Genomic DNA, 14,371 nt, shown 5'->3' on the forward strand with positions numbered 1-14,371 from the left:
GACTCCATTGGCCACGCCCCTAATACGTCACGATTCATGTTTATTTGTTCCTGCCATTGAATCTTGTGTAGAACAATTTCGTGAACCTTGACGTCACGACAACCAAGGCCAAACACGTCGCGTTTTTCTGTGAACGTATTTATATTGAATTTCTTTTTTACATTTATGTATGAAAACATTTCTCCAAAATATCCATACTGATTTTGAAAATACAATTAATTAATATCATTCTAAATCCAATTAATATATTTTTATCGGTATTTGTTGTACCTATGTGATATTTGCCTATTGTTCGAGTGTTTTTCTCCTTGTATTCGTATTTTACAATGTATTTTTCAAATTATTTGGTGAAATTTTTACATGCCAATGAATATGTCATCATACCCCTGTCCGCACCCTATGGCGCATAGAGCACTACATTGGTAAACCAACGCGGAGTTTATCGATTATCTTTTTCATGAAGGTGAAGTGATCAGCTTTACGCTTTAGGTGTCAGTTCAGAAATGTAAAATGTAGTGCTGGGCCACCTTTTTAATCAATATTTCATGTTGACCTTCCCGGGCACAGAACCCGGAACCTCAAGCATAGTTAGCAAACGGACTTATCTCCACTCGTTTTTTTTTTCTGGATTTTTATCTGAGAGTAGCCATCGAGTCGAAAGCACTCGTCCAGGATTCTGGTTCTATTTTACACACATAACTGTATTATCAATTTGTAGGTTTGAACATAGAAAGGTATGAATAGGTAAAGGTAGAAAATATATATAATTAATTTTTAAATGTACTTACATATAAAAGTTATGTAAAAAATAATATCCAATTTTACGAAACACATTAAAAGTATAGAAAATTTAGATTAAATCTTGGAAGTTACATCCCTACTCCCACGTATTGACAGTCAAATAATAAATTAATGTATTGTAAGAGATGCAGAAACTTCTTTGAGAAAGAAATATAAAAGTCCACGATCAGAAAAGAGCATGGCCTGTCATTGGGTAGCTTAAGTTATCACTTTTTACACCGTGAAACATTCTCCATTTGGCTTACTATGAATATGTTTGAACATAGATATTTGCTGACCAGCCGGTTTCGCGGGTTAGGGAGTTTCATTATTTTTCATTTTATATTTTTCTCTTCATGTTTACCTTCTTAATTAAAAATAAATACAAAAAATTTAACTCGATACTTGAACTTTAAAAAAAAGAAATAACCCTCTATTTAGAGGATTGTCAGCAGGTGGGATAGAGGGGATATGAAAGGAGGTAATAAAAAATACACTACAACACCCAGACCAATTTAACTGGCTTTTTTTTGTTATCTAGTGGGTTCAAACCAGTTCCTGTCTATGAAGGTTTGGATATGCTCGAAATATTCTTAAATGTATAACTGCTCGGAAAGCAAGTTTCGTATTTGTAGGTACTTGACAAACGAGGAAAAAATGTCTAAACATGCATATATTATGTTCATAGGTATACGCAGTATAATGTAGTTTAAAGGCTTTTCACCACTAAGTTGTTTATTATTCAAAAATATTTAGAATACCAAGTATAGAATTGTTGATCTTAAAACTAGATTTATATATTGTAAGCAGGTTCGCACCGTTTTTTCCACGTGGCGCGTGGTTTTACACGATGGAAAATTCGGTCTTACGTAATCGGCCTTATGTAATCGTCTCTCCTGGTCACGTTTCATCGGCCCTTCGAGCCTCGGGCACCTAGAAATATCGCCCCTAGGGCCTCATATTTTTTTTTTTTTGTTCGGTGCAATTTAAATGCAATAAATAATAATCTGTAACTTAAAACAACAACCAAAACCACACAAAATTTTCAGATATATTCAAATATCTTCACAAAAAGTTCGGCTAAAGGGATTAACATTGAATAGTTACGAATCTGTAATTAAAAATAAAAGCAGTCAGCTGTTGGTGCCTGTATGCTAGTGAATTCGGCACTTCGGGCTTCATTTGAAACGGGCCTTAACGGGGATGTCTCAGGCTTGATAATTAAGTCGACCTTACGGGCCTTAATAAATATTTCCTCTTGGCCTTATTAAATCGGCCCTACGTGCCATAATTAATCGGCTCTTTGAACCTCAATTAATTAGAATCTGGGATGCGCTGTATAAGGTTTCAATAATACAAATTAAAATCTACATTTGTTGCGACAGAGAGGGAATACGTTTTAGAAAAGGGAAAATGAGAGTCTAGGCATTTATAGGGCTTATGACCTGTCATTGGCTGGTTTAAGTGGCCACTTTACACACTGTGTAACATTCACTATTCTGCCTATGTATGAACATCCACATTTTCTCAACTCTTCCATCTGTTGACTTTTGTGAAGTAAAAGAGCTGAAATCTTTATCATGTGGGTGAGATTCATCTTTCCCTTATAAGTGAGTTCTTGTGATCTACCCAAATATTTCAATTATGGTGGGCATTTTCAACGAATTGTAAATAATTCACTATTAGAAAATGGAAATTAAGTTGGGATGTAGTGGGGTTCGAACCTCAGATCTCTGATCCGTGACAAGTAAAAAAATTAAAACATCCAAAAAAGGATCACAATTTAATGTTTCTGATAGTAAGATATTAAGTCAATAATGTTTATTATAAATTGAATAATCGGTTTTTTAACAAAAGTGAATATTTTATTCGAAACAATGAGCGATAAAAATGTCACAAGCATCCATCTTATTTATTCTTAAATGAAGGTGAACCGCTTTCCACGTTCGATTTTTTGGGATCAGTTTTCACTTTTGCGATAAGTGTTGTAATGTTTTTTATTTCATAATGATAGTAATATAAATGATATAAAATGGAACAATATTTTAAGTTGCTTTTTTTCTTCTTCTTTAAGTATCTTAACTAATATTTTTTACACTTACTTTAATTACAAATCTATTTACATCATCGTACAGCAAACATAACTTATATTTTTTTCATTTAAACTCTTTTCATTATTTATACATTCAGGCATTTCTTTTAAACCTTTATACATATGCAATTTCGGGATTCTGTTTTTTTTTAAATATGTAAGTGGCAGCCTTATTATTTCCTTATTTTTAGTAAAACATTTATGCATTTTTTATTTAACACTAATTAATGAAGTACTTGGGCATTCGATTACCAAAAAAATTAAATATCAACACAAGCATATTTTATATTAGTCTCATTTTTATTGGTATCCAATTGAGTTCTTCTCGCATTTTTACTAATTTTTTATATCTATCTTTCTTTAACATTATTTGCATTGCTCTTTTCTCAGTACTTCTAATTTATTTACATTTCTGCCATTGGCTAAACATAATACTGTAGAGGAGTCAAGTAGAATGTGGAGTAATCATAGTTTTGCATATGAGTATTTCAACATAATTTTCCTATATTTAGAGAAATAATATATATTTTTTAAAATATGCTCAAAGTTTGCATTCAAAGTTAATTTCGAGTCTAATATTATACCATAATACATTTCATCCACTTTGTCAATAGTTTCGCTATCTACAAAATATATACATTTGTCATTAGTCTGTAAACGAAAATCATGCTATTAGTATTCTAAGAAATAATTAACTAACAAAATGCACTTAGAAAATTACTAAAAACAACACTATAAAATAGGATCTTTCAATACGATGTACGTAATTGTAAGTAACAAATAATTCATTTTGTAAATAGCGGTGCCAGTGTTACTCTAAAACAGTGTTTTTCAACCTGTGCTCGCGACCCCCTGGGAGGTCGCAAAGCCTTGCTTGGGGGGTCGCGATCAAAAGTAAGGTAAAAGTAAAAAGCAAAGGTACAGATTTTAATGGCCTTATAACCTGAACTTTTTTTTTCGTAAAGGGGTCCCGTGTTCAAAAAGGTAAAAAAACAATCTTCTTAAAAATACTTTATCGGATCCAAATATATTTAGTATCCATATTTAATTTTATAATTTTTTTTATACATGTTATAAAGTAATGCCTAGTAGGAGAAGACCCGTGCTTAGGCAGACTAACGTATATGTTTATTTATATATCTCCATATACATACACACACACGTGTGCATCCTTATAAACATTTATACACATACAAACATACATACACACATATATATGCATACACACATATATATGCATATACACATACCCATATACTCATACATACATGCAAACACACATTTATTTATTTATTTAATTTATTTTTTTATTCAGATATTTAGAACATTACAGAAAAAAGACCCAATTCACTGTAAATACAATAATAGATCACAAATTACAGTAGATAGTTATGTTATTAAAATAATATAACAAAATGTCAAAAGAAAACTTAAAATTTAGAAAGTGCTTTCCTAAGGGAAGGCCCACTGTCGTGAAATATGTCAACATCCGAGGCGATGCGATTAAGTAGCAAGATTGCTCTACCAACCGGCATAACCATTGGCAGGTTGGTTCTGCATCGCGGTAGGTAAAACAATCGATGCTGTCTTTGTCGAAGATAGTTATCAGGTACGAACAGACCCACATCCATCAGAATTTCTGAGTTATGCATGCGACCACCGATCACCTGGAAAAAGTGAACACCCAAATGAACGTCCCTCCTCCTCCATAATGACTGATAGCCTATGTACATACACATCCTTAGATACACATACATACATATATAAATATGTACATTTTGTCCTTCCTATCTTTGTATTGCAGTGTTTAAATTGTTGTGGATAATATTAATATTACTTACCTTGCAATGTAGTTTAATAAGCTTTCAGTTTCTTTTCTTCCTAAGTTAATAAGCCACTGGGTTATTTTTTTATTTTATATTAGTTACATCGTATTGGGTGAATAAAATAACTTTGACCTTATTATAAATTCTAGGAGCCATAAAGCTAAAAGATCTCTGTCCGAAAGAAGTTCTCGTCCGCGGTACAATTTGTTTCAATGACGTCACACTGCGAGTTGGTATATTGTGTGCTGTTAAGACGCGTTCATTTTTATTATTGAGATGATGAATTATTATTGTTTTAGCATACAACAAATTTATAAAGTACCTTAAATACAAAACCGGTATTTTTTATATATCTACTCTCACTGCCTCCACCTTCCATGGAATCATTTCTCTACAATACCGCAGAGTGTGTGCGGACCAACTACTGCTTTACAAAATTATGACAGGAATGGTTGACTGTACAGAGCTGCTTGGTTTAATAACAATACATGTGCCAGCCAGGATTTGTAAATGGTACCACCTGTTTCATGTACCAATAAGTAAAACATCGTATGTTAAAAATGCTTTTTTTCGTAGGACTTTTTCAATGTACAATACAAAATTTAAAAATATAGATTACACAAACATCACTCTGTCAGATTAAAAATTTACACTAAAAATGTATTATGTAACTTAGTAGACATTATAACAAAAAATATGTACATCTCCCCTCCCCTCCTTATCCTCTCTTTAAGCATTTTTGTCCTTATCCCGCCCAATTTACAGTAACTTAATGTTCTTAAAATAAATATTTAAAAAATCTTTGATTATTGAGTACATGAAAATAACATTTTTAAATGTATAAATTGTATGTATTTATTTGACATGTGATATATTTTCTTTACTAACTTTGTATACTATATGGAAATCTGTTATTAGTTCTGAGTTTATACACTAAATTTGTTTGTTTACTAAAAATATGAACTGTTGATTTCCCAAACAAAATAAAATAAATAAATACAATAGTCTAACGTCCAAAACATTAAATTCCTTAAAGAGTTGCTCTGAAGGATCACAATGTGTTTTTTTATTTATTACTCTAAAAACAGACTTTTGACACTTGACGAGAGGATCGAGACAAGACAATGACGCACCTCCTCATCCTAAGATACCGCACGACAATACATTTTGTATATTATAAAAACATATTGTAATTATTTATGTCATACCTAAAACTCGTATGACTTTTGCTCAGAGGCATCTCTCATTTATCGCACCGAGAGTGTTCAATATTTTGGAAGAGCGCATTAAGCTCTCAAGGACAAAAACTATTTTCAAGAAAGTAGTTGAGGACTGGATTTTCCTTAGTGGAAGGAATTTAAGTAGGAAACTCTTTAATGATTCTCCGAATGTTTGCGTTTACTGTTTACCATATTAATGTGCCATATATATATATGTAATATTTGTATTTTAAAAAAATATATATTTTTTATGTTTCTAATCCTATATTTGTGGTGATATACTCATGTCTGTGTCAACTAATTGCTAGTCCCATCTCAACACAGGACTTTTAGTCCCATGGAGTTGGGACTTATGTCTCAAATAATGTACTCAACTTATGTGTGTAAAAAAATATTTTATCCTAAAAATGTATTCAATTATAATAAAACCGCATCTATAAAATTTATACGTTGGTGTATTTACTTACTACGCTAGGTAAAGTAAACTATGAGTCAAGTATATGAGATTTGAACACAAATATTTAGATACGATTGAAATCTCGTTGTCCTTCAAGTTTCCGCCTTAAACATCCTCTCCTTTCACTTCCTGTTCGCCAACATCTACTTAATTCTCAAATGATAACCTTCCGTTCATACTATGGTAGCCTTTGTGCCTAGCGAGCACATTTTTTCAAACAAATTAAATTTGATTAAAGCAAAATCTCTTGTGTGTATTTCATGAAACATGTTTTTTTTGTCATTTCAATAATAGACATTGCGTTATTTATGTCTTATTTTGAATCTCATAATATATTATGTTTTCAGGTCTGAATAATTATCAATTAAACGTCAATCAATCATTTTTATGCCAATTAAAAATATTTTGCTTTGGGTTTTTACAATTACTCACAAACGAGTCTAAAGCCGATAGGTTCATATTTTTTGTGTATGTTACTTGTATCGTTGTATCTAATGGTTTCTGTTGCCATGAATACTAGTGGGGTATAAAAATATCCAATTAATAAAATAATAATCATATCATATTATATCAGATGATATTAAACATGAGGTTTTATACAATTACATAACAATATTAACACTTGAAAAAGGATTCCTATTTATACTACTGTGATTTGAATTTTATAGCGCTAAAAATAGAATACAATATTAAAAAAATATGTAAACAAATGTACAAGCATAAAATAAACTATTGACCTGGAGATGATGCTTGAATGTAAATACGTTTTACTAAATGTTATTAAATATGTCTACCGGTTTCGAGACGTACCCGTCACTTCATCGGGACAATAATTTTAATAAGCACATACACTTATTAGGACAAACATACACTGTTTAGATTATGAAATTATTTTATGCTGTTTAAGAAATAGTTTTTAAAAAAGAGGAGGGGATAAAGGTAAATACGTAAATAGGTGAATACGTTTTGTTCAAAACTCACAAGTGTTTATCATAATTAACAAATATTGCATAAGTCATGTGTTTGGATTATTATGAACTTTCGACAGAGAATGGAATCACCATTTTACGTAAAATAAATCTGAGGCTGTAATATTTATACAAAAAAGAATCTCACCCTTAAAACTACTTACCACTAATATGTACTTACACAAGAAGCTTTTATTCGTGCGTTCATGTAAGGCATTTGGCTTGAAATACTCCAGTGGTAATTGAATCTAGGTTCTCGTGCGAGGTTCCCGTGTATGGCAGGAACCAATACAAAAATATCTCAAAGTGAAAACTTTCACATTTCAAATTCTTTCCGATTTTATTATAATATTTGCGTATAATGTATCTATCAAATCACTATAGTGAGTACCGTTATACAGGGTGTTCTTTAAACCCTGTCACATCCGAATCCACGATAATCAGTATGGGCAAGAAGACATATTAGCATATTAAAAAAATATTTAGAGCGAAGAAAATTTAAAAAAAATATATATTTAATAAAAACGAATGGTTGCTTACTTCTGCAGGGGAGAAGTGAGGGGGGCGCGGTCGCGCGGTTGACGGTATCAGACTCCCCCTCCCCCTCCTTGTTTCTCCCCTGCAGAAGTAAGCAATAATTTGTTTTATTAAAATATATATTTTTTAAAGATTTTAGTCGTTTTAAAAATTTATTTTATGTGCCAATATGTCTTCTTGCTCATACTCATCATCGTGGTTTCGGATGTTACAGGGTTTAAAGAACAACCTGTATTTGAGTAAAAATATAGGTATGATACATGTTTGAGAAAAAATCGATGATTAGAATCTTAAATATTTCATGTTAATATTTTAACAAATCAAGTTTTCATTTCTTTGAATTGTTTACGTTAATATGTAGAAATGAACAATTTTGTTATATCTAAAATAAAAAGGTATTTAAAAACAAATATTAACGTTTTATTTGGAATGCTTATTTCGTATGCAATGACGATTATTTTATTTTTGGTGTTCTATACTGAAAACGAAATCGAAGGTTCCATAAAAAGCAAAACCAATAGAATTGATGTCAATGTTAATGCAATAAATACATGTTATTTATTTTTGTGCTCGTTATTCCAAAACTAACATAGTAAATGGTGTTGGGTGGCAACTTATTAAATTCATAAACAATATCTGCCTGGATGTCAATGCCTTTAATTCTTATTCAGCTACGTGTTATGTAGGTATTGTTTATATATGCCCATACATATAGCTCTATGTAATTTACAGTTGAGTCTATTTTACAATTATTATTTTAATAAAAAAATTAATTATAACTTTATGATTAAATTTTTAAAAATTATCACTCGTCATTACTTAACGCTTAAATAGTAAACGTTTGGAAATATTTTTTCTTGTTTTATTTATTAATTTTAAAAAAAAACTTATAAAATCGTAAAACAGTTACTTTTTATATAAATCGTTTATATCTTTTTGCTATATTTTTAATTATCAACAGCACACAAAATTAAAAAAAAATACATGAAACTGCAGCTGGGTAACAAATAAAAATAAAACATCTTTTCGTTGATTAGTTTACACACTGGAAAGCCCTTATAATTTAAAATACTTTGCAATTATTAAAAATAAGCCCTTAAGCGAGAATTTTATTGATAACGAACAATAGGTACTTTGAAAACATGAATTTACGTGGGGTTAGTACTGTAGGGTTCATATTCCATAATGATGACCAAAGAAATCAATCTCATTATTTTTTATACAATCCAATATAACAAATAATGCAACTCTATCAGTATTTCATATGAAATCGGGAGCATCGTTCTGCAGTACATTCACATCGTCCTTAGCATGAAGAAATGAACTACAAAGGAACGCCGCCTATAAAGAGACTTCAGAACGCAGTCAAAGTTAGTCAGCCCAGCACGTTCAGTCTCTTCAACCCATCATCGACGTAAGATTCGTGAAAAACAATTCACTATTAATTCGCCAAGTAATAAATATATATTGATTTCAGTTCGAAATTATGAAAAAAATGCAAATATTCATTGAAATATTTTTCTTAAAACCAGCCCCATTTTGTCTTAATACATGGTCAGAGGAAGATAGATAAGTACTTATTTGTGATTTACTTCTAGTTGTTACCGGATCAACCGATGGAATTGGAAAGTACTACGCCCGGGAGTTGGCGCGACAGGGACTTAACATCGTCCTCATCAGCCGATCCAAGGAGAAGCTTATTCAAGCTGCTTCTGAAATAGGTAATACCTGCTCTTAAATATTAGATATTATTGCATTTCTAATATGAAAACTGTATTTTGCATTAAAACCATTTCACGGCCTGATTTAATCAGAATAGCCAGTAGGCACTTATGTTATATTGAAGTACGTAGATGCACAATTGTTTTTAATGTATCTATTCACTAGACAACCCTTTTAAAGCCTTGTTTTGCGATTTAAACCGAAAATTAAATTATGTGAGTGGGAGCCCCAGAGTTACTAAAAATACCTTCATTAAGGACAGTTGTAGAATCAGTTGGTTTAATGACAGCACACTCTACATTTGTGGTTTATGTTTTATTAAGTTTAGAGTAGCATAAAGGTCACACGTAACGCAGAAATCTACCTTCAATAAACACAAGTGTGCGCGAGGAAGTAATAAACTTTTTGAAGGACATAAGATATTTATAAATACCTGTATGGTAAAAAACAGGAATTATAACTAATTATATTTATAGATCCGAGGAATTTGAGTTTAATATGACTAAATTAAGTGCAAATGGAAGTATTTAAATTAGTAGTTAAATTGTAGACATCCAAGCTTAAGTTTATGTTTATTTCCGATCTAAAGAACAAGGACATAAAAAGTGAATTCAAGAAATGTAAATTAAACACATTTCAAATAGGTATACTCATTATGGTCGGCCTTGTGGTGTAGCGGTCAGCGCGCTAGCCTACCATGCAAGAGGTCTCGGGTTCGATTCCCGACATGGTTGACGTGAAATATTTATTTGAAAAGGTGTGTTTACACTAGAATATTTCATAGTCCCTGGACTGGTACCTGACTGGTCATCTTACCTTCATTTAACAAAAATTATCAAGATACACTGCGATTGGTGCACCAATGCAGTGCCCTATGCACCATTAGGTGCGGAAAGGGAATGATGATGATGATGATAATACTCATTTTTTATCCCAAAAAATGAGAAAAAAATGTAGTAAAAGTGGTATGCGTTCTTATTTTTGTACACACTACGGGAGGTAGGCTCTGTAAAGCCTGTATAAGGGGGTTAAATGCAAAACCACCACTGTCCATAATCACTGTTTTTGGGAGGACCAACAAAACCACAAACAAAAAGACTATTTCTTTTAAGTTAAGCTGACAAGCCGGTTTCGCAGTTTAGTGGGTTTCATTATTTTTCCTTTTTTTTATTTTCTGTACATGTTTTTTACCTTCTTTAATAAAAAAAAAAGAAAAAAGTTTAATGTGCGACTTGTACGTGATATAACAGGAAAAAACATTGAACTTCAAATGATGCCACCTCTTTTCGGTAGGCGGAAATATGATATAGTCATTGACTAAATGAGTGCTCTAATGTACCCAAAGAGTGAATTAAAATTAAAAACCCTGTTTTTCAATCCATAATTTATCCATTGCATGTGAAGTCGACTAACTGATATTTTAAAAACGAAGTAAACTCGCTACATTTCTGTAATCATGTAATGGGTTTACTTTAAAAATGTTTTTCGGGTTCTTTATTTACAAAACATCCGTGTTAATTAAAAATATCAAAACAGTTTATTTTAAATTGGCAAAAACTCACAGAGTTAAAACTTGAATACAAAAGTGTGACCATTTTGTCAATTAATTCACTTCACCTGCAATGGGCTCAATTATTTATCTCCGTATTTGTTTGGCTAAAATAAGGTCACATTTTTAAAGTGAACGGTGATTTAATGCTTGAGCCCTTGAGTGATCTTTGATATGAATTAATATCAACGCAATATAAATTTAAACATCACAATAACTGAATTTCAAATTTTCGCGTAATCTCTGCTATAATAAACTCTCAAGGATTTATGGTATAGATATATACACGACGTATTGTAAATAAATATTGGGAAAGAAATAAACTCAAATGAATACAATTCTAGCGGTTATTTAGGTACTAGGTGGGTTATACGAAAACCTAAATACTCATTATAAACATTTGTACTTTATACGGGATATCCCAGCGAAGACATATTCGTTTTAATGTTTCATATTTTATAAAATGTACAAATTAATAAATATATAAATAAAAGATGGAAACAATATTGCAATTTTATTTTATTTATTAAATATATACAGCCTAAGCCAATTACAACAGTTACATGAATAAACTTAACAAAAATAACATAAAACTATGTAGCAAAGACAAACAAGGGCAATAAAATAATGGTTTACAATATGTTCGTAAAAACGAAAGACGAATAAGACTTCGAGCTAGACCATGCCAATCCAACTCCATCCCACACTGTTTTAGTGGCGAAGAGATCTACAAAAAGCCGGAAGATCTATTTCGAAAAATACAAAATCGTATAACGAATTAACTAATCTACACATTCTGGACATTGGGGCATACAAACAAAAATTGCTCTTAGAAGATTAGATAAATAACAGATTTTGACTTCTGGTGACATGGTTAGGAACATGAAATGAAATTGATTGCAACAGAGATGGGACATCACTTATAGCATTAAGTATTTTGAAAATGCATACAAGGTCTATCTCAGTTCTAAGTTTATTCAATGAAGACGGATTAAAAAATTGCTCTGTTTCAAAATAGTAATAATTTCCCCTTTGTAATCCGAGCAACCATGCCACTTTTCTTAGAAAACGGTGTTGGACAGAATCAAAATGGTCAATATGCGTCCCGTTGAATGGAGACCAAATAGGAGAAGCGTATTCTAGATGGGTCGAACTATAGTGAGCAATAAAGAGTTTTGATGGTATTCATATTTTTGAAGTCCGTCGTCATTCTATTGATAAAATCGAGAAGTTTGAGAGATTTGTTTATCAATGTGTTCACGATAGGAGAGTTTATTATCTAAAGTAACGCCAAGATCCTTTATTGACGAAACCATTGTAAGGGAAATATTTTTTAGTTTGTAGTTGAATTGTATAGGTTTTTTTTTCCGCCAGAAAGATATTATTGTACATTTTTCAATGTTAGGTTGAAGACAATTAATGTCACAACATTCATTAAAACAATTAATATCGTGTTGAAAAAGAAGATAATCATTAGAAGATTCGATAAGTTTAAGTATCTTGTTGTCATCAGCAAAAAGACAGAATTTCGTATTCTGAAAAACATTGATAATATCATTTATAAAAATATTAAATAATAATGGGGCAAAGTAGGTTCCTTATTATAAGCATTTATGGGTTATTTTGAATTTATTGCAAAATTGTTTACGTGAATATGGGTTATCAACGAGGTATGAATAAATAACACTGTTCCCACTAACAGGATAAGGAAAACTTGGCAATAATATTTACATTTGAAATTAGCTGGATATTTTATTTATATTTATAAGGGAGCCAAAAAGTAAGTGACCTCATCACTAGATTTCGCAAACAAAATAATTCCGCAATTATGCATATATGTATTTTAATTTGCTTTTAAAGGTTTTTAATCTTATCCACTTAAAAAATGGAACATTTTCTGAAACCCCTAATTTTTTTAAACATACAGGTGAATGATGAATGTTACAGAGTGTGTAAAGTGGCCACTTAAACCAGCCAATGACAGATCATAAGCCCTGTAGATGCCAAGACTTCTATATAACCTTCTCTAAAATGTTCTTTATCTCTGTTGTAATATGTTATTATTAAATGACGTCTTAAGATAGAAAAACATTTAGACATTGTTCATTCCTCCTTAAAACAGGTTATCCCAGTGATGGTACTTTAATCAATGTTGTATTAAATAAATTTTTTTTATAAACATAATATTTCTTTATTTTTATTATTTTTCTGTTTTAAAAATTCTGAATTATTAAAACAACAAATGAATATTTCTTTATCGCGAACGTAAATGTACTTCTGCAATCTCAATGCTGATGAAAAGTGATGCACTACTTGAGAAAACCTATAATTGGCTTGCTTTTGTTTTTTGTTGTTTTTTTTTATATTATACATGATAAATGTAGGTTACCCGAATAAAAAAAAATATACATATATGTGTGGATAATAACCGATCAGGAAGCTAAAAAGGTAAAATCAGGTAACCGGTTTTGAGTCGGAAACTAGTACCGGAAGCATTTTATTGAACGTACAACGAATGTTACAATTGTTGGAAGGCTTAATTTAAATTACTAGTATCACAAAATAAAATCGACTTAATGACTTTTTGAACAAATCTGACATTTTTATTCAAATTAATTTTTTGTTTTTTTATTTGCATAGGAGCTGAATTTATAATATAAAGTTTATACACCTTATTCATATAAAATAAATGATAAAAAAGCGACATTAAATAATGTTTTTTTTTGCTTTCCCTATGATATTTAAGAGAACACATATTTAGTTAAAGCCATTATATTTGATATTGTTTTGTAGGTGCTTTATTAAGTATACCATGCATGTTGTGCAAATATACGTATTAATAATTGTGCGTAAATAAAAACAACAATTTTATGGTTCTTATTTGAAATATCATTATAATTAATAAAATTAAAATGGGATCATACAAAACATGTGTTTTTATTCAATAATTTTATAAAAACACATATCTTTAATTTTAATAAAAACGTAGGTAAGTAAGGCTCGATTGTGGTATCATCTCCTATCCACTATCAAAAATGTTTCTACAGTATCTCTGTTTAAATTACTCCCGAAGAAACATCTCCTTTCACTTCCTCAATCTTTCCTTCTTTCCTCTCTCTTTATTTTCTTTTCCTATAACATACTTGTATTGATTGAGATTAATTTATACATAAATATATTTGTTTGTATTTTTTTTGTATAAATAAGTATTATTTTCTCT

The 14,371-nt window shown here is 30.7% G+C and overlaps 1 protein-coding gene across 2 annotated transcripts in view; it reads left to right on the forward strand.

The window, feature by feature from the left end:
• Nucleotides 1-14,371, forward strand: part of LOC148284137 (inactive hydroxysteroid dehydrogenase-like protein 1) — a 64,928-nt gene that overhangs the window by 35,778 nt on the left and 14,779 nt on the right. For both annotated transcript variants that reach the window (XM_088242640.1, XM_088242641.1), the window contains exon 2: nt 9,479-9,601. In XM_088242640.1, the coding sequence (XP_088098766.1) occupies nt 9,479-9,601 (123 nt within the window). The remainder of the gene's footprint in view (nt 1-9,478; nt 9,602-14,371) is intronic.

Source organism: Micrasema longulum, unplaced genomic scaffold (assembly GCF_059751315.1).
Source record: "Micrasema longulum isolate JH-2025_06_02 unplaced genomic scaffold, ASM5975131v1 h1tg000147l, whole genome shotgun sequence".
NCBI classification, from domain to species: Eukaryota; Metazoa; Arthropoda; class Insecta; order Trichoptera; family Brachycentridae; genus Micrasema; species Micrasema longulum.